This window comes from Oryctolagus cuniculus, chromosome X (genome assembly GCF_051225735.1).
Source record: "Oryctolagus cuniculus isolate XC-2025 breed Fujian yellow rabbit chromosome X, ASM5122573v1, whole genome shotgun sequence".
NCBI classification, from domain to species: domain Eukaryota; kingdom Metazoa; phylum Chordata; class Mammalia; order Lagomorpha; family Leporidae; genus Oryctolagus; species Oryctolagus cuniculus.
In genome coordinates this window covers 54,393,583-54,412,196 of record NC_142888.1, presented here as the reverse complement: position 1 = coordinate 54,412,196, position 18,614 = coordinate 54,393,583, and the positions used below count along the sequence as shown (strand labels likewise).

The 18,614-nt window shown below is 38.1% G+C and overlaps 1 protein-coding gene across 3 annotated transcripts in view; it reads left to right on the top strand.

Moving 5' to 3' along the window:
• Positions 1 to 18,614, top strand: part of ABCB7 (ATP binding cassette subfamily B member 7) — a 122,982-nt gene that overhangs the window by 53,857 nt on the left and 50,511 nt on the right. For 2 of the 3 annotated variants that reach the window (XM_008248850.5, XM_089324855.1), the window contains exons 2-3: positions 6,268 to 6,348; positions 9,889 to 9,975. In XM_008248850.5, the coding sequence (XP_008247072.2) occupies positions 6,268 to 6,348; positions 9,889 to 9,975 (168 nt within the window). The remainder of the gene's footprint in view (positions 1 to 6,267; positions 6,349 to 9,888; positions 9,976 to 18,614) is intronic. The other variant, XM_002721823.6, reaches the window with a different exon arrangement.

The following is an 18,614-nucleotide window of genomic DNA, read 5'->3' as shown; positions in this document are numbered from 1 at the left end:
TTGGGAAAGCAGCTAGTTTATGTATTATACTTTTATGTTATATTCTTTAGAAATTTATTTATTTTGAAACAGAGATAGAAAACTTCCATTCATTGATTCATTCTCCAAATGCCCACAACGGCTGAGGCTAGGCCAGGCTGGTATTGGGAATTTGGAACTCAATCTAGGTTTTCCATGTGGGTAGCAGAGACCCAACCATATGAGTCATCACCTGCTTCCTCCTAGGGTGCCCACTAGTAGGAATCTGGAATCTGGAGTGGAGCAGAAAATATAACCGGGGTACTCCAATGTGGGTTGCAAGCATATTAACTGCTAGGCCAAACACATGCCCCTTTTCTTTTTCTTTATAAAAGATTTATTTATTTATTTGAGAGGCAGAATTAGAGAGGGAGAGACAGAGAAGTTTTCCATCCACTGGTTAATTCCCCAAATGACCTCAACAGCTAGAGCTTCGCTGATTTGAGCCAGGAGCTTCTTCCGAGTCTCCCATGTGGGCATGGGGAACCAAGCACCTGGGCCGTCCTCTGCTGCTTCCTCAGGCCATTTGCAGAGAGCTAGCTCTGTAGTGGAGCAGCTGGGACATGATCCAGTGCCCTAAATGGGATGCCAGTGCCGAAGGTAGAGGTTTAACCTACTACTTATCATATTCTTAAACATAGCTTTCCCTTGGCTAATATTCTTCAGAAACATAAAAACGTACTATCTGGCCCTTTACAGAAACAGTTTGCCAGCATCTGTTCTGAAGTTTTATAGTGATAAGAGTTCAGATGATTTTGTGGCTTAATGAATGAAGCCCCAGGTGAAGTGTATTGTCCAAAATCTTTATTCTCTACTGCGATTTATCCATTCATTCAATAAGCATTTATTGAATACCTGACACAATAAAGGAAATCCTTTATCCTTCAGTATTTGGATAGGAAATATAATTATAAAATCTAGGAAGTCTGCCATTCTTTCCTTTCCCTCTCCCCTTTTCTCTCCCCACCCCTACCCCCATAGCTAGGTTCTAGGTAATTAGGAAGAAAATCAAAATTTATGTCACATTGTTATACTGTTAAAGTAGGTCAAATGTAATTTTAAATCACAGCAGTTTTTCTTTAAGAATGTATTGAGAGCTTAATTTTAAATGTTTCAGGTTTTGATCACAGATGATTCATGATCAGATGATAACTGTTCACGCATGACTATTATTTGTTGCTATTAAGTATTCCAAGTATTCTATGATGGTAGCTGTAAAGTTCTCTTCCTAAAGCTTTATGAATCCAGAATATAAAATTGACTCCAGAATCCCTGATGGGTTTTATAAATTGTTTTTTAATCTCTTTATAGGAAATTCTTTGGTTGTTGGACACTGTGCATAAGTTGAATTCTCAAAGTTAACTATTATTTAAAGGGATGCAATCAATAGTAATTACTAAATAAATTTATTAATAAGATTAGTTTTGATCAAGATCGAATTTTTACCTTAAAAGGAGAATGCAGTTGCAATGTGAATGTTTCCTTTTTTTTTTTTTTTTTTTTTTAGCATCCTCGCTTGGGTGTTGGTCTTCTTACATGGAAGTGGTTCTGTCTGCTAGATAGATGGTTTTAATGTTGATACTCATTTTCTAAGTCTTTACTAAATCTTTACTAAATGTTGACACATTTAGCAAGGCATTGTGCCCATGCAACTGTCTATTGAAGATAAATGTGTTTAGTGATTAGTGAAGGAATACTGCTGAAGAATACTGAGAGCATATATTATTATGCTTGGAGGTCAAAAATTATTTAACTTTGGTTCTCCAAAAAGTTCATTCTTTTTTGGGTAAAACAAATGTGACTTTTCAGTATAAACATTTTAACTTACCTGCCTCCTGCAATGGACTGGCAAATTGTCATTTTCAGTAAACTGGATTTGTTCAGTATCTGTGCACATTAGTCTAGTATGTAGATTAATATACAGTTGATTGCTGTGTTTGTCACTGGGGGGATGATGTTATAAATAAATTCAGATGCTAGATTTATCAAAGAAGTGAGTTATCAGTTAAGTTTTTAAAAATCCAATTATTAACAACCACCTTTTCATTCCATAAGAGTTGTAGAATTTCAGAGTTGGAATGAATCTTAGAGAACATCTAATTCAACCCTCTAATTTTCAAATCAAGTTTCATAGAATTCATAATCTTGTGTTCTCCTATTGTCCACCTGAGTGTGTAAATGAAAGATATTTTGCTATAAACCCTTTGCTGGAGATTTTAAAAGTAGATCTAATCTCTAATTATGAATGAATTGTATTTCAGAAATGTTTGTAAGACTGTTTAAGACTCAACATTTTTCCACAGAAGCATATTATAAATAGTGATAGGGTTCTAGGACTAGCCCTTAAAAGTTGTTAACCCATTATGTGACTGAAATTTTATGTTTGCAATGAGAGATGTTTTTAGCAATCAGTGTGCATAATTTCTGTGGAATACAGAGATTACATTCTAGGAGAGTTTTATGTTATGTCTTAGGATGAAAAGTGAGTACACATGTGTTCATATTATTTTCTGAGTTTTTTATATACCTGAGATATTTGATAATTTAACAATACTGTTTCAGAACTCAAAGTTCAATTTAAATATGAATATTTAAAAATTATCTACCGTGGGGGTGGACATTGTGGCAGGTTAAGGCACTGCTTGGAATACCTACTTCCTATATCAGAGTGTCTGGGATTGAGTCCTGCCTCCACTTCTGACCCAGCTTCCTGCTAATGTACCTGGGAGGCAGCACATGATTGCCCAAGTACTTTGGTTCCTGTCACCTACATAGGAGACCTAGATGGAGTTTCTGGCTCCTGGCTTTGGGCTAGCCCAGCTCTGACTGTTACAAGCATTTGGGGAGTGAACCAGCAGATAGAAGACCTCTATGTCTGTTTCTCACACTTTGTCACTCTGCCTTTCAATTAAATGAATAAATAAAACTTAAAAAGTTATATTGAATACTGATGCTTGAGGAAAAAACTAGTCTGATTAGAGAAGAATAAAGAGCTACATAAAAATTTTGAAGGAGTTTTATGGGTTACTTTCAAAGGCTTAGATTTAGTGGTAGTTGTCTTTATTTTGCATATCACTTCAGAATGTATGTTTTTATTCCTTAAATTTTTGAAAAGATTTGTTTATATGAAAGGCAAAGTTACAGAGAGAGACAGAGAGAGGTCTTCCATCCAATGCCTTACTTCCAAAATGGCCACAATGACCTGGGCTGGGTTCGGCCAAAGCCAGGGGCCTGGTACACCATCTGGGTCTCCCACATAGTGTCAAGGACCCAAACACTTGAACCATCCTCTGCTGCTTCCCAGGTGCATTAGCAGGAAGCTGGATCAGAAGTGGAGCAGGTAGTACTCAAAAAGGTGTTCATGAGATGCTGGTATCACAGACTTAACCTGCTGCACCGTAACACCAGCCCTAGAATGTATGTTTTTGCTGGTATACATATCATCAACAAAGATTGATAGTCATTTACTTGAGATAATTGGACAAGTTGTGAAAGAAAAAGAATTTAAACTTTACATACATGTGCAAACTTGAGTGTAATCTTGCTTCAGTGTGCAGTTACTTGAACTAGGGGCTTGTGAAAACAGGAAAATCGGGTTTTGAAACTTACATGGGGTCTGCACATGGAGAAAGACAGTGAGGAAAACAGTGGAGTTAAACACCAGAAGGGCATTGTTGACAGTGAATGGCCTGTGGTGAAGATATTTGGGCATGCGTGAAATGGTGTGAGAGGTTGGGTTCAGCAAGACAGTGTGCACACAGTGATTAGTATTTTTGAAATTTTCATAAATCAGAGGATGGCATGTATATATTTATAAATATACATAATCAGAAACCACATTTTAGAAAAAATAGTTTTCTCAATAATTTTGTTACCTTTTTATGTATGGAGGGCGTTTTTTGATTGATTTGGTTTTTGATATTTTGTGATGTACCATTTTTTTTTATTTGACAGGTAAAGTTATAGACAGAGAGAAAGGTCTTCCTTCCGTTGGTTCACTCCCCAAATGGCCGCTACGGCCGGCGCTGCACCGATCCGAAGCCAGGAGCCAGGTGCCTCTTCCTGGTCTCCTACACGGGTGCAGGAGCCCAAACACTTGGGCCATCCTCCACTGCCCTCCTGGGCCACAGCAGAGAGCTGGACTGGAAGAGGAGCAACCGGGACTAGAACCCGACACCCATATGGGATGCTGGCACCACAGGCGGAGGATTAACCAAGTGAGCCACGGTGCCGGCCCCGATGTACCATTATATTTATATTGAGACATGAGTCCAAATATACAACCCATTTATTGTTTAGAGAAAGCCTTAGTGTTAACTTGCCTTTCAGAAGAGTTTGACCTAAGAAGCTAATTTTCCTCAATAAATTGATGGTGCTTTTCAGAGAGATGTGTGTCCATTTTACAGATATCTTTCTAGTATTACAATGGATAGTTCCTTTATTTTGCCTTCTTTCAGCTCCAGCTTTGGAACATTACCCAAGGGAGAAAATTTGCCCCAGTGTAATTTTTATTGGAATCTATCAACAACTTACATAGAAATTTTGGCAAAACTGTTTTTTTCCCCAAAAAAAGGTTTATTTATTTATTTGGAAGTCAGAGAGAGGGAGAGACCAAAAGAAATTTTCTTCCACTGGTTCATTCCACAAATAGCTACAATGGTTGGGATTGGTCCAGGCTGAAGCCAGGAACCTGAAACTCCATCTGGGTCTCCCATGTGGGTGGCAGGGACTCAAGTACCTGGGCCATCTTTGACTGTCTTCCCAGGTACACTAGTAGGGAGTTGGATCGGAAGTGGAACAGCTGGGCCGATGTTGTGGCATAGCAGTTAATGCCACCACCTGCAATGCTGGCATTCACATGGGTGTTGGTTAGTGTCCAGGCTGCTCAACTTCCAATCCAGGTCCCTGCTAATGGCCTGCAAAAAGCAGTGGAAGATGACCCAAGTTTTTGGGCCCGTGCCAGTGATGTGGGAGACATGGGTGGAGTTTTTGGCTAATGGCTTTGTCCTGGCCCAGCCCTGGCCTGGGCAAAACAACGGAAGATGGCTCAAGTGTTTGGGCCCCTGACACACACGGGAGACCTGGATAAAGCTTCCGCCTCCTGACTTAAACCTGGCAAAAGCCCTGGCCGTTGTAACCATCTGGGGAGTGAACCAGTAGATGGAAGATCTTTCTTTCTCTCTGTGTGTCTCTCCCTTTCTTTTGTAACTCTTTCAAATAAATAAATCTTTTTAAAAAGAACAAGGAAGAGTATTTGCAAAAAGCATAAAAGCTATTTCAGAAAGAAAGGAGGTTGAGGGCTTTAAGAAACGGATTTTTGGCCGGCGCCGCAGCTCACTAGGCTAATCCTCCACCTGCGGTGCCGGCACCCCGGGTTCTAGTCCCGGTTGGGGCGCCGGATTTTGTCCCAGTTGCTCCTCTTCCAGTCCAGCTCTCTGCTGTGGCCCGGGAAGGCAGTGGAGGATGGCCCAAGTCCTTGGGCCCCTGCACCCGCATGGGAGACCAGGAGGAAGCACCTGGCTCCTGGCTTCAGATCGGCGCAGTGCGCCGGCTGCAGCACGCCAGCCATAGCGGCCATTTGGGGGGTGAACCAATGGAAAAGGAACACCTTTCTCTCTGTCTCTCTCTCTCTCACTGTCTAACTCTGCCTGTCAAAAAAAAAAAAAAAAAAAGGATTTTTAAAAAAGGAAAAAAGTATAGAAAAAAAAACAGAAAGGAGTTAGAAATACAAGCTGACTTTTTTTTTTTAAAGATTTATTTATTTAACTAAAAGGCAGAGTTAGAGCTAGGGACAGAGAGAAAAGTCTTCCATCTGCTGATTCACTCCCCAGATGGCCTCAATGGCCAGAGCTGCACTGATCCAAAATCAGGAGCCAGGAGCTTCCTCTGGGTCTCCCATGTGGGTGCAGGGGCCCAAGGACTTGGGCCATCCTCCACTGCTTTCCCAGGCCATAGCAGAAAGCTGGATCAGAAGTGGAGCAGCCAGGACTTGAACTGGCACCCATATGGGATGCCGGCACTGCAGGCAGCAGCCTAATCCGCTATGCCACAGCACTGGCCCCATAAAGCTGACATTTTTGATGAGTAATATTATTTACTTTATACCTGAAAGGTATTATTAAAGACATAATCATCTCTCTAACAATGGCTATTGTTTTAATTTAATGCATGTGTATATGAATAAAAGAAATTGTCTGTGAGTATTGACTGTCCACTCTAAAATTCCCCTCCCCACTTTTTTCTCTTCAGCAGATCCCAGAGTCATTAAGAAATACCACATGGCAGAGATTGGGAAAAGGCAATTCAAGAGAGTTATTAGATGCTACAAAGGTAAGATTAAGCAAACACTTCTGCATATAGCTAGGAAAAATGTGCAAACCCTTGGAGCATTTCCCAATTTGTACTGCATATTTTACATTTCCCAAATAATTTTATTTTCCTAAATACTGGCACGAAGGTATGTTTCTGCTACTGGAAATGCAAAGAGAAGTCTCAATGTTTTTCTGTCCCTGGAGAAATCTGTCTGAATCCCTTGAGATCAGTGCCAACTAGAGTAACATTTTCAGAAAGCTTTTATAAATGTAATGGCAGCTTGTTGACACTTAAATTTATCCTGGTAATTTGTGTCTGATATGTGGAATACTGTAAGTTTTTCAAGCAGGTGAAGTTTCTTTACCTTAGAAGATGTTCAGATAGCAGAATACCAAGGGATTCTAAGCTTATTAGAGCCCATAGAGTAACTGATGCTAAGTTTACATGTTGATGAGGGTTATTTTTCATTGCTCATGTAAGTGAAAGACATCTTTAAAAATTTCTAGTGCTTTAAAATGAGACACATAAATCTCTATGATAGAAAAAGACTAGAGGCCGGCGCCGCGGCTCACTAGGCTAATCCTCCACCTAGCGGCGCCGGCACACCGGGTTCTAGTCCCGGTCAGGGCGCCGGATTCTGTCCCGGTTGCCCCTCTTCCAGGCCAGCTCTCTGCGGCGTGCCGGCCGCAGCGTGCCGGCCGCGGCGGCCATTGGAGGGTGAACCAACGGCAAAAGGAAGACCTTTCTCTCTGTCTCTCTCTCTCACTGTCCACTCTGCCTGTCAAAAAAAATAAATAAATAAAAAAATAAAAAAAAATAAAAGAAAAAGACTAGAAAATTAGAAGATGATATAAATCTAGAATACTTTATTTTTTTCTTTCTGATTGATAGTTATTTGCCATCAAGGTACAAAGTATTATTCTCATTTATGCAGAAGCTATGGAAATTAATATTCCATTATTAAATTAAAATTTTAAGGGAAAATGTACATAGTCTTCTCAATGTCCATCACACCATAGAGATTACTTATATTTTAGTCTTTTGCTTTGTTGAAGTCCTTATTATCTCATGTGGTATTCACCAGACCCCTTGATAAAACTTGTTGCTTGGTCTTTTAGAGGAGAAAATGTGACAAAGAGACATTGTCGACTCAAAATTACCTTTTGATGTTTTCCTTATATAAAATGCTTTAAGATTGTTGATCCAAAAATCAATAATCCATTTATGGCAATTACTTTTTGTGTCTCAACTGGTGAGAACCAGAAGGCACCTTGGCTTTTTGTAATTCCATTTTCATAGCTTTTCCCTGAGCTGATGCTGTTATACTGTGTATGGTATTGATACGCATTTGTTTTTATAAAGAAGTGAGCCTTTGTTCTTTAATTATTGATTATTATGGCTACTAAAGAAGCATCATTAAATCCAATGTACTTTATTAAGTATTTTTAATTGTGAGAGCACTTTTAATACTAGCAAGCCTAAATTGTAAGCCTAATCTTTACTATCTTTTTAAATGAATGAATTAATTTTTTAAATGTTTATTTATTTATTTGAAAGTCAGAGTTACACAGAGAAGGAAAGGCAGAGAGAGAGAGAGAGATATCTTGCATCCACTGGTTCACTCCCCAATTGGCCGCAATGGCTGGAGCTGCGCCAATCCAAAGCCAGGAGCCAGGAGCTTCTTTTGGGTCTCCCACACGAGTGCAGGAGCCCAAGCACCTGGACCATCTTCTACTGCTGTCCTAGGTCATAGTAGAGATCAGGATAGGAAGTGGAGCAGCTGGGACTAGAACCGGCACCCATATGGGATGCTGGCACTGCAGGTGGTGGCTTTACCTGCTACGCCACAGCACCAGCCCCTACTATTTTTTAGATTATCATATTTTGTTGAATTGTTTTATTTTTATATATTACTAACATCAAAAGTAATTGTAAAACTTTTTGAAAAATTTAAAATAGGTAGTATATTTGCATATTTTAAGGATACTTGGGAGATCTGTACATATCTTTTTTTTTTGAGATAGCTGTATAAGTGAGTCTAACAAGCATTGAAACCTACACTGTCCATGTTGTCCATATATAGGACACTGTTGTATGTGCCATGAGAGATAAAAAGATAAAATATACTTTCCCTAATCTTAAGAAATTTACCATGAAGTAAGAAAGATAAAACATGTAAATTAATTGCTGTAGCAAAAGATATACTGTGAAGTATTAAAAAATCATGTTTCTAAATATAACAGGTTTTCAGAAAGTTCATGGAACATGCATATTATGAGAAAAGTTGCATGGATTTCAATTTTTTTTGCACCAAAATAAACTTATCTTTTTATTCTCTTTTCCATTGATTTAAAAAAATGTTTATCTTCATTTTATCTGAAAGGCAGAGAAACAGAGATAGAGATCACCCATCCATTCATTCATTCCCCCAAATACACAACAGACAGGAATGGGCCACACCAGAGCTGGGAGCCAGGAGCTTACCTTGTGGTGCAGCAGGTTAAGCCACTGCGTGCAACACTGGCATCTCATTTCGGAGTACTGGTTTGAATCCTGGCTGCTCTGTTTCTGATCCAGCTCCCCATCCAAGCTCCCTGCTAATGTGCCTGGGAAAGCAGCAGAAGATGGCTGAATTGATTGGTCCCTGCCACTCATGTGGGAGACCAAAATGGAGTTCCAGGCTCCTGGATTTAGCCTTGGGCTCAGCCCTGGCTGTTGCAGCCATCTGGGGATTGTAGTAGTAGATGGAAGAGCTCTTTCTCTCTTTGTCTCTCTTCCTTTCTTGATCTGTCACTGTGCCTTTCAAAGAAATAAAATAAATCTTTAAAAAAAATCCAGGTCTCCTATGTGGATGGCAGGGACCCATGTACTTGAGCCATCACCAAGCTTCCCATGGTACAAATTAGGATTGGAAATAGAGTCAGGGCTTGAACCCAGGCACTCTAATATGGAATGTAGATATCCCAAGCAGTGTCTTAACTGCTGTGCCAAGTGTCCCCTCCCCCTTTTTTAATAGAGAGGACCTTTTTGTCATTATTTTCATTATTTATTTTTACTTTATTTGAAAGACAGCAACAGAGAGGTAGATCTTCCATTGGTCTTCCCTCTTCAAATGTCTGCAGCAGGCAGGGCTCGGCCAGGCTGAAGCCAGGAACCACGAACAGAGATATAAATTAATTATAACTATATTATTATATTTGCTTGCTAATAATGGTATAACAGATTATCATCACTATAATTGTGTTAGTGAATGATAGTAAGAAAGCTGGTATATAAATGAAATAGAAGTGTAATACAAATTAAATCTTTTAAACATTCATTTTAAGAATTATTTAGAGAAAGTGACTTCTGTATATTAATTTGTTAGATCTTAATATTCTTGTATAAACTTAACAATAAGCTAATTCTGAAGGTGTTTTGCTTTACTATGCCAGGCAAAAGCTATGCCTCAGGATTTGTTTGGGGAACATTTATTAGATTAGAGTATCTAAACCAGATGTTTAGACACCTGAAATTCTGTAATAGCTAAATGAACTGCTTGGTATCCTCTTCTACTAGGTTCTCCAGGTATGGCCACTGATAGAAAAGAGAACATGTTGGCATGGTCATGCAGGAGGAGGACTCCACACAGACCCAAAAGAAGGGGTAAGAATCACTAACAAGAACTGGAAATTCTTATTGATGAGTGTACTTACAATGGAAAATATAGGTATTTAAGATTTTCTAGAATATTTGACTGCTAACTGCATATTCTGTCATGCAAAACCATTTGAACTGACCATGATTATATAGATGAGATTTTCCTCAGGCTTAAAAACAATAAAAATCATGATTGAATTTAAAAGAGAAAAGGTATTTGTGAACCTAAAAAATCTTAGTTCTTTACAATATCATTGGTTGAGGTTATTTGTTGTGTAATATAGCTTTGTAAGTAAGTAGAGAAAGTTAGCTATTACAAGTAATTTGTGTGTGTGAGTATGTATATGTGTTAAGATTAATGTTTCCCCTTGTATACATTTGATTAGAAAAATTCTAGATTATCCCATAGCTTCATGGTAAATCATCTATATATCCAATCTATTTAATTATACATATTCTTTATAATTGTGATTATCATTATGCGAGCATACGAACCAATAGGGCCACTGAAATAAAAAGATTTAATTGCACTACACGTTTTCTGGTGAAAATGTCATTGGAATACTGTTACACATTTCTCCATCTGGCCTTTTTCTCTGAGTTTGCCTTTATTTTCTTTGGTTTGACCCAATCTCTATATATGTGTCTCTAAGTAGAGAAGATATTTTCAGGGTTGGTGGTTAAGTGCAAATTTTATGTTAAATTGCTCTATAAATTAAAGGTAAGTAAATACCAGTTATCTTATTGGTAGAATGTAATTGGTAAGAAAAACTTTTCAGTGCTTTTCTTTCTTAGATTTCCAGTGCAGCTTTTTTCTTTCAAGGAACTCAAACACTTCACATCTATGTTTTGTCCCTATTTTGCATGTTACTATCCTTTCTGGCTGACTGTCTTTCAAAACAGCAAAGTGTCATAAGAGAGAATATTTTTAAATTACGCCAAATAGTGAGATTTGTTTATCAGTATGTTAGTCTTTGGCATGGTATTTGCCAGTTTGCAGGATCATCTGTTACCAAGACCTCTTAAGGCTAGTTGCTGATAATGCTGTAAACACAACCAAAAAATATGTTCACTAATAAAGGAGAAGCAGTCACTTCTCTTAAACTCAAGCAATATAAACTTCAAGATGGTTTCTTCTCCAATAAAACAGAACAAAGCAAAAATCATTGTAATATTTTATATTTGGTTTTCTTTATTGTTTTTCTCCTGCCATCTTTGTACTTCTTTAGCTTTGTTAGCTAATGAAATCTGTGCCAAAAAAAGGGGTGGTGTGGAGTTGTAGTTAAGAGCCTGAGCTCTGGAGACAGACTACCTGGGCTTTAATCATGATATCCTCATTTTCTAGTGGGAATGATCTTGAACAAGTTACTTAATTTCTGTGTGCTTTGGTTTCTTTATCTATAAAATGGAGACGATAATTCCAAAATGAATTTAAATGAGTTAATTCCTCACACTATATTTAAACTCTTAAATAGTGCTCAACATATAGTAAGGATTCAATAAATATTGGCTGTTCTTATTATAATGTGAGATTATAAAGCCTGTTACCTATCATAATTCATTCATTTAAAAAGTACATTTTCAGTACATGCTTTGTGCTGAACTCTGTGCTAATTACTAGAGATAGAATAATGACAATAAAAAATCCCCTGCTGTCTAGAAGCTTAACGGTTTACATGGCAGACTATCTAAACTACTATGTAGAAGTTTTATTGCCCTAATAAATAAGACTTTACCTTAAAACTAACTGACATCTCTACTACTTTACTTTTTATTCATTGCTCCTTGTGTGTACTTAATGACTGTTAATCAGCATTAATAATGCATGTCAGAATGTATTTAAATCATGTATTTATCCAATATGGCTATCATACAGGTTTCGTGAAAAAGGATTGGTAACTCAGTATTTCAAAATTCCTGTTTTTAAAATAAATTAATTAAGTGACTATTTGTTTATAATAGAATCTCTTAAGGGATCTTGGAGCTTTGGTCTTGGCATCTACATTTTTATTTATGTCTCTTGAAAAAAAGTATCTGTTGGTAAGTTTAGTTAGTCCTGCTCTTAATAAGGACATAAATAATGCAAAACTTAATGAAAGGACTACTTGTTCTTTTTTATTTAGAAACACCTCTCTATTAATTGAATATAGTCTGAAGCTAATAGTATTTAAAGAGAGATTAGTACTTAGTAGAGCCATCAGAGAGCTTTGGTATAAATCTTGATGTTATCAGAAGAAGTGAAACAGCAACTTGGAGCATTAAAAGTTGGAGGATTGGGGAGATAATGGAATAATGAAACTCTAGGCTTGTTAAAATGAGTGGGTACACAGACCAGTGGGCAAGAATACCTGGATGACATGGGACGGCAGTTTTCTAGTTCTGATTTCATACATCATCAGGCAGCCTTATGATCTTCATTTGATTTCTGAAATTGACTTCTCTTTGAGGTAGAGAATTCACTGATGGGCCTTGTGAATATTAGTCTGCTCGGTAAGTATTTTCTCTTGTAAATTATTACATGGACTGTCAGTTACAAATTCATCTCATGTAGCCTAATCCATTTTTTCTTAGGGCCTAATCACTGCTGGATAATGCTCTTCATTGGAATTTCCAACCAACAGAGCTTAAAAAACAAACCCTGAGATATATAGAGAAAGTAATTATAATTACAAAGCCTTTCCTGACAATTAATATATGCTGTCCTTTCTCATCCAAACTTACAATACTTATATCCCCAGTGTTATTAGGCAGCCTCTGAACTAACTCGTGCTCTTTTGACCTACCTTTTACTAAGGTACTGTTAACCCTAAAAGTATTGAAGTAGTGGTTTCAATTATTCCTTTAATTGCACCTCCCTTTAGCTTGGGTTGGGGACATAGTTTTGTTTTCTGCACAGTTTGCTTGCCCTTGAAATTGTGGGCACTTGCAAATTTTCTGCTAAATGAGTTCTTTTGAGAGAAAATATTCAGCCTAAAGCCCATATTTTTACAAAACAGATAGCATTGCAAAATTTTTCCTACCATTTTTCTTCCTCACCACAAGTTTTTCCCCCAAGTAGTTTCTTTTAAAACCTGTCCTTTGCCAGCGCCGCGGCTCACTAGGCTAATCCTCCGCCTGCTGCGCTGGCACCCCGGGTTCTAGTCCCGGTCGGGGCGCCGGATTCTGTCTCGGTTGCTCCTCTTCCAGTCCAGCTCTCTGCTGTGGCCTGGGAGTGCAGTGGAGGATGGCCCAGGTCCTTGGACCCTGCACCCGCATGGGAGACCAGGAGGAAGCCCTTGGCTCCTGGCTTCGGATCAGCGCAGCGCACCGTCCGCGGCACACCAGCCGTAGAAGCCATTTGGGAGGTGAACCAACGGAAAAAGGAAGACCTTTCTCCCTGTCTCTCTTTCTCTCTCTCACTGTCTAACTCTGCCTGTCAAAAAAATAAATAAATAAAAAAGAAAAAGAAAAACCTGTCCTTTGATTCTGTGAATACTTCTGGCTGTTAGATCTTAAGAATGTCTGTAAATGGGAAAGCAGCAGAAAATGGCCCAAGTCTTTGGGCCCCTGCACCCACATGGGAGACCCAGAGGAATCTCCTGGCTCCTGGCTTTGGAATGGCCCAGCTCCGGCCATTGTGGCCATCTGAGGAGTGAACCAACGAATGGAAGACTCCCCACCCTGCCTCTGTCTCTCTGTAATTCTATCTTTCAAATAAATAAATCTTTTTTGAAAAGTCTGTAAAACCAGAATTTTTAAATTCTTCATCAGCTAAAGAAAAAAATGATTCTGCTACCTTTATCAAAAGATCATTCTGTTTTTTCTTACTCTTTTTTTTCCTCTCAAAGTCCAGTGGCCAAAAACAAAAAATGAAGACAAAAAGAAAAGCCCAATGGGCTTCACTCCCTTGTAAGGCATAAGCTTTTGGTGGAGAAATTTGCTGTTGATTCAGTGTCGGACAACCTTTTCTGGTGAGAGATGTAAAGTTAACCACTTCAGAAACAAAACATGTGTTTATTAATATACAGTTATCTATTTTTAAAGTTTTATTTATTTGAAAGGCAGAGTTACAGAGAGAGAGAGAGAGAGAGAGATATTGAACCATCTGCTGGTTCAATCCCCAAGTGGCTACAAACAGCTGGGAGAGATTGAGAGAGAGAGAGAGAGAGAGAGAGAGATTGAACCATCTGCTGGTTCAATCCCCAAGTGGCTACAAATAGCTGGGGCTAGGCTAGGCCAAAGCCAGAAGCCAGAAGCCAGAAGCCAGGAGCTTCTTCCAGGTCTCCCACTTGGGTGCAGGGGCCCAAGTGTTCAGGCCATCTTCTGCTGCTTTCACAGGCACATTAGCAGAGAGCTGAATCAGAAGTGGAGCAGCCAGGACACAAACCATCATCCCAGATGCCGGCATCATAGCTGGCAGCTTTACACTATGCTGCAAAACTGGCTCCACATTTATCTTTAATATCTGAGAATTCTACCAAATGAGCTGCTCCGGATGTTTTGATTCTTTTAAATTCTTTTTGTGTCCTGTCCTAATGGTTATTAGTTATAGATGTTCACTTCTAGCACATTTGTTGACTTGAGCACTACTGCATATAAACAGTACAGTTTGTACCTTTCTAGTTACACCTTTTTTAGTCAAATGTTTTTTTCATTTTATTAATATATTTGCTTTGGTCCATTGTGCTGTATAAACTTCCTGTGTACCAGTAGATATTCTTTAATTATTTCTTCTTTGTTATTAAATATTTATTTATTTATTTATTTGAAAGAGAGAGAGAAATCTTCCATCTGCTGATCCACTCTCCAGATGGCTGGAATGGCCAGGATTGGTCCAGGCTGAAGCCAGGAGTCAGAATCTTCATCCTGGTCTCCCTCGTGGTTAGCAGGGGCCCAAAGCACTTGAGCTATCTTCCACTGCTTTTCCCAGGTCATTAGCAGGCAGCTGGATTGGAAGTGGAGCAGCTGGATCTCTAACTGGAGCCCATGTGGGATGCTGGCACTGTAGGCAGTGGCTTTACCCACTGCACCACAGTGCTGGGCCCTCATTATTTCTTAACTGTCCAGTCTTGTGACACTTTTGAAGCCATATATTAATACCAAATAGGTAAATATTTAAAAGTCTGAAAACTTCTGGTGACTTAATATATCAAGTATTAAGTATACCTACAGGATATTAATAAGAATTTGTCCTTGTGTATTTGAGAATAGATGCATTAATTAATTAATTGAGTACATATTCTTGCTATCAGTCACATTTCCTTTTCTGGCTCCTGCTTTTTCTCTTGGGCCACCTTGTCTTCAGTTACTTTCATCTCCTCTGACAGCCCTCTCTCTCTTCCAAACTTTTCTTTTAAACGTTTCTGGAGAAAAATGTACAATATAATTTTGTTAGATTCAAAAATCTTAGTGAACTAATTTGAATTCCTTCTTTTGTTCCGTGTGTGTGTGTGTGTGTGTGTGCGTGCACACGTGCATATTTTTCTGAATCTAATTGCTTTCCTCTAATTATGACTAATTCCAATATATAGTTGAGATTTTTCCAAAAAAAAGTGTTCATCATACATACTAGTTTTACATTGTAATGAAGCTTAAAGTATCAATGAAATGTTTTTTAATGTTTGTTTAGTTTTCATTTACTTGAAAGGCAGAGAGGTAGAGAAAAAGGGGATGAGGGAAAGAGATAGACATTCTCCATCTGCTGGTTCAATGCCGAAATGCCCTCTTTAGCCAGGAGTAAGCCAGGCCAAAGCTGGGAGCCAGGAGCTCCATCTAGGTCTCCCATGTGATAGGAACCCAAGTGCTTGGGCTATCTTCTGCTGATTCTGTGGATGCATTAAGCAGGTAGCTGGATTGGAAACAAAAGCCAGGACTCAAACCAACACACCAGTATGGGATGTGGGCATCCCAAGCCATGGCTTAACCCACTATACCACAATGCCGGCCCTCACCTACATTTTTTTTCTGATACTTCATTTTTTTCATGTTAATGTAAATTAATACAAAGAGAACATATTCAGTGTAGTTCATAGATACAACTCTAAGAATATAATAATATTTCTTTACCCCTCTTCCCCTGCCCCCCTTCTTTCCTTCCTTCCTTACTCTCTTCCTTTTTCCTTTTTTAGTTTTTGAAATAACATTTTTTTAATTAACATTGCAGTCAAGAGTTTAATACTCCACTAAATAAAGAGATCAACAAGGAAAAAGTAAAAAGACCCTAACTCAGTGAATATAGGCAAGCACCACATACATTTTAAACTTGAGACTATCAAGCTGCAGCAAGAAGGCCACATTGTTTATATTCTGTTAGCAAAGGAGGAAAGTAGATTCACTCTTACCTCTGCAGGCCTTTTAATGACATTTCTATAATGTTCAGTTTTATGGAGCTTTTGTGTTATGAAGAATCCTCACAGTTATGTTTTCAAAAATAACTTTTAGATCCTATTTACTGTAAAAATAATAAATAAAAGTTAAATCTATACCTTCTTTTATGTATAAGGAAGAAAAACTTATGACATCTATTAGTTACTTCAGGAATTTTAGCCCTTGAGAAAAAACTTCATTTCCTTCAATCATCGTTGGATTGTTTTCCTTTGTACTACCATAGTGATACCACACCAAGACTGGTTACTCTTCAGACAGCGGTTTTTTTTCACATAACCATTACTTTCTTGACCATTTCCTGTGTTTCCCACCCTTTCTTAAAGAATGTGATTTTCAAAGGGTATTATATATGTTATTTGTGTTTTCTGCTTATACCCTGTTGAGTCAGGGTGAAAATAAATAGTTGATATGCAGGTGATGTCTAATTCAATCTCAAGCTAGTGACTGGTCTCTTTTCAGCTTGAGGTAATCCTTTTGTCTTTCCAGATTACCATTGGATGGCCAGTATAAATTAACTATGGTGGTTTTGAAAGGCAGTGTGTTATCTTTTAGGAAATATATTGAGACCACCTGTTTTCTTTTACCCTTGTGCATCAGGAACAGGTTGATTTAAAATTCTTTAAAAATGTTACTCAGCCTCTGAAATGTCTCTTTGATTTGGCCTCCACTTAAAAAAAAGACATTATTTTTCTAACTTTATAGTTTACCTAAACTATAACTGAAGTCTTGTCCTTTATAGCTTAATGGACTCATAATGCATGATTACACAACTTCAGAACCCATTTTGTTAAATGAAGTGGTGACATTTTATGCACTATTAAGCCAGCTAGAATAATTTTCTTGCTCTTAGCCATAACTTCTCTGTGTCCTTACTGAAAAAATTCTGGGGTGTGTTGTAGAAGGTTTTGACAGGAGAGAGTGTTTCTAAAGATATGTGGAAACAGGACCTTTTTTCCCCCCACTATTCCATCAAGAAAAATAAGGCAGATAAAACTTGTGAGATGGGAGAGTGGTTGAAATGTTCTAGTTTGTGTTATAATGCATTAAATTATATTTATTTAGTAATAGTTCGATTGGAAAAATGAATTTTGAAATTACTGCCTTATTCCCTCTTTTAATGCCTTGCCAGTTAGGAGAACATATATTTTTATACATACATACATACATTTATATGTGTGTATGTGTATAAAATAAATCATTGAGATCTATACTTTCAAGATTTCAACTTACATGTATTTAAAGCAGTTCAGAAAGGTAGTCCTTTAGTTTTCAGTACAATATGAACAGTTTCATTTCTGTTATTCTATATATTATAACCAGCTTAAAATACTAGCAAAACATTTTGCTGAGCCCTAGGGAGATAACCATAATAAAACCTTGTATTATATAATATACTGTCCTGCATTTCTTACATGTTGCCAATTTTCCCCCATTCCATACTGTGCAAATCTACTTGAAGTCAAATAACTTTTTCCTCTTGAAATGAATTAAATTTTTTGTTATTATACATGAAGTACAGAAAATATAAGCAAAAAGAATGTAAAAAGTTATCAACGATTTCACCTATTCATGGCTACCAATGTTAACACTTTGGAAGTATTGCTTTCCACATCCACTTTTATGTACATATAAACTCTTACACATCACATTTTTTCTCACAAAAAATAAGTTTTTAACTTCGTTCCTTTTAACATATTTATGTTCATTACTCCTATTTTGTTATATGCATTCAGTCGTCTAATTTATTTACATTATTTCTATTGTTTATCATTTAAGCTGCTTCCAATTTTATTTCTATTAAGACAGCATGGGCATAAAAATCTTTTTTTTTTTTTTTTTTTGGACAGGCAGAGTTAGTGAGAGAGAGAGAGAGACACAGAGAGAAAGGTCTTCCTTTTTCAGTTGGTTCACCCCCAAATGGCCACTACGGCTGGTGCGCTGCGCCGATCCGAAGCCAGGAGCTTCCTCCTGGCCACCCATGCAGGTGCAGGGCCCAAGTACTTGGGCCATTCTCCACTGCACTCCCAGGCCACAGCAGAGAGCTGGACTGGAAGAGGAGCAACTGGGACAGAATCCAGCGCCCCAACCAGGACTAGAACCTGGGGTGCCAGCACCAAAGGTGGAAGATTAGCCAAGTGAGCCGCGGTGCCAGCCGGCATAAACATCTTTATTGCTAAATTTTTCATTTCTTTGTTCAATAAATATTGAGTACATCCTGCATGTCAGCCATGGTATTTCGTATTGGGTTACAACAGTGAGCACAAAACACAAAGTTAATG